We start from the raw sequence: 1,564 nt of genomic DNA, 5'->3' as shown, positions 1-1,564 counted from the left end.
GCACCTGCCGCCGTCGTTTAAAGACTGTTCCACCGCCGCCCTGAGCGCCTCATCCATCTCGGAGTGCCCCTTCTTCCGAACTGTCGTCGTCGTCGTCGTCGTCGGATTCCTCAGTATTAGGGCCGATTTCGTTGTTGGTGAAACCTCTTTTTCTCCTCTCCTCCATTTGTTGCGCCTCAAAGGACGAGGGAGGAAGGCGGGGAGAAAAGAATATAGGATGCGCGGGTCTTTGTTTGCGGGTTGTTGTTGCCTCCGTAAACCTCTCGCTCCTCGTTTGCTGCTGTGTTGTGCGATCGTGTGTTGTCGTCGCCAACCCGTCCCACAACGGTGGGAGGCCCCTGCGCATTTGTCCTAGGGGCACGGCAGCGGCTTTTGCTGTTGCTGTTGCTGCCTGGTCTACCCTGGAGCGTTTCGTGCGGAGGCGCCGCATGTCCGCCGGGTACGTGACCCAGGACGACGGCAGATACACACCCAGGACCGCCTCATGTGCGTGCCTCGTCAAGGAGTAATGCCCTTGTGAGGCCCCATGCGGCCCCACCTCGCCCCGGAATCGGGCACCAATGCGGAAGGTATAATCGCCAAGGTGCTCCGGGAGCGGATAGGAAAGAGGGCCCTGGACGTAGATCGCCTCGTGGGGATTGCGCGAGGCTCGCTCTAGCAGAGCCACATTTCCCGTCACGGGGTCACGCGTGACAAAGTCCAGCTCGTGCCCCATCGCCGCCAGAGCCTCACCCACGTCGTACTGCGTTTGTGGGGAGAAGCCATGGCGGTAGACCTGTTGGCCAATGCAGTGAACCGCGAGAGAGCGATGCCCATTCTCGCCAACGTTCACCAGGGCCGACGCGACCAGAAAATAACATATCTGTCGCCGTGACGCCATACTCTCAGAGATGGCGGCCTCGTTGAGCATCTCCTCCACCTTGTCGAGCACCGCAGTGCCTCGCTGTGGTTGCTTCGCAGATGTGTTGTTGTAGCCCCTTCTCGTTGCGGAAAAGGCACATTGCCTCTCCGAAGGGGGTGTTGCTGTCGTGTCGCCAAAGGCCGCACGGCTGGTTGGTGTTGTTGCTGGCAGTGGCGTCGTACGGTTAGTGTCCGCTGCTGCCGCTGCAGCCGTCTTCTGCGTCCGTCTTTTTGCCGCTCGAGGCTTTTTCCTCACCACTGGTGGTGGGGCGGACGCCTTCACGCCGTCGTCAATGCACACCGTCGCCTTCCTCTTCGTCGTGACACTGTTGTTGGGTGCCCGCTTCGCGCCGCGCGTAGCCAGCGCAGCCCTTTGTTTGTTCTCCCGTGCCGTGTCCTTCTTCCTCGCCGCCCCTCCTGCTCTGATGATGGTAGGGGGGCGGTGTTTTTGGAGCGGGGGTTTTTCTCCTCCGCGGCAAGCTTTCCGGAAGAACGCGGCGGAGGGTTCCACAGCAGCGTCGCCTTCACCTCGCGCAGGAACTTCGTCCGCGAGGGGCGCGTCTGTTCGGCCTCGTGCAGGAAACGCCGCAGCCGAGTGCCGATTGTTTGGGGGTGGGCCACAGTCACCCCCAAGACTGTGGCGAAGAACACCGCCGACATGCGC

At 61.6% G+C, this 1,564-nt stretch overlaps 1 protein-coding gene across 1 annotated transcript in view; it reads right to left on the bottom strand.

Annotated features, from left to right (window-relative positions):
* Positions 1–49: 49 nt before the first annotated feature.
* Tco025E_08322 (uncharacterized protein) overlaps positions 50–1,564 on the bottom strand; it is a gene marked incomplete at both ends in the record, with an annotated part of 1,581 nt that continues 66 nt past the window's right edge. Inside the window, one exon of the mRNA XM_029375173.1 lies at positions 50–1,564. This exon is cut by the window's right edge and continues 66 nt beyond it. Within this exon, the coding sequence (XP_029224746.1) occupies positions 50–1,564 (1,515 nt within the window).

Source organism: Trypanosoma conorhini, assembly GCF_003719485.1.
Source record: "Trypanosoma conorhini strain 025E chromosome Unknown Tco_14.4_contig_00751, whole genome shotgun sequence".
Lineage (NCBI taxonomy): Eukaryota > Euglenozoa > Kinetoplastea > Trypanosomatida > Trypanosomatidae > Trypanosoma > Trypanosoma conorhini.
This window is presented reverse-complemented; position numbering and strand designations above follow the sequence as displayed.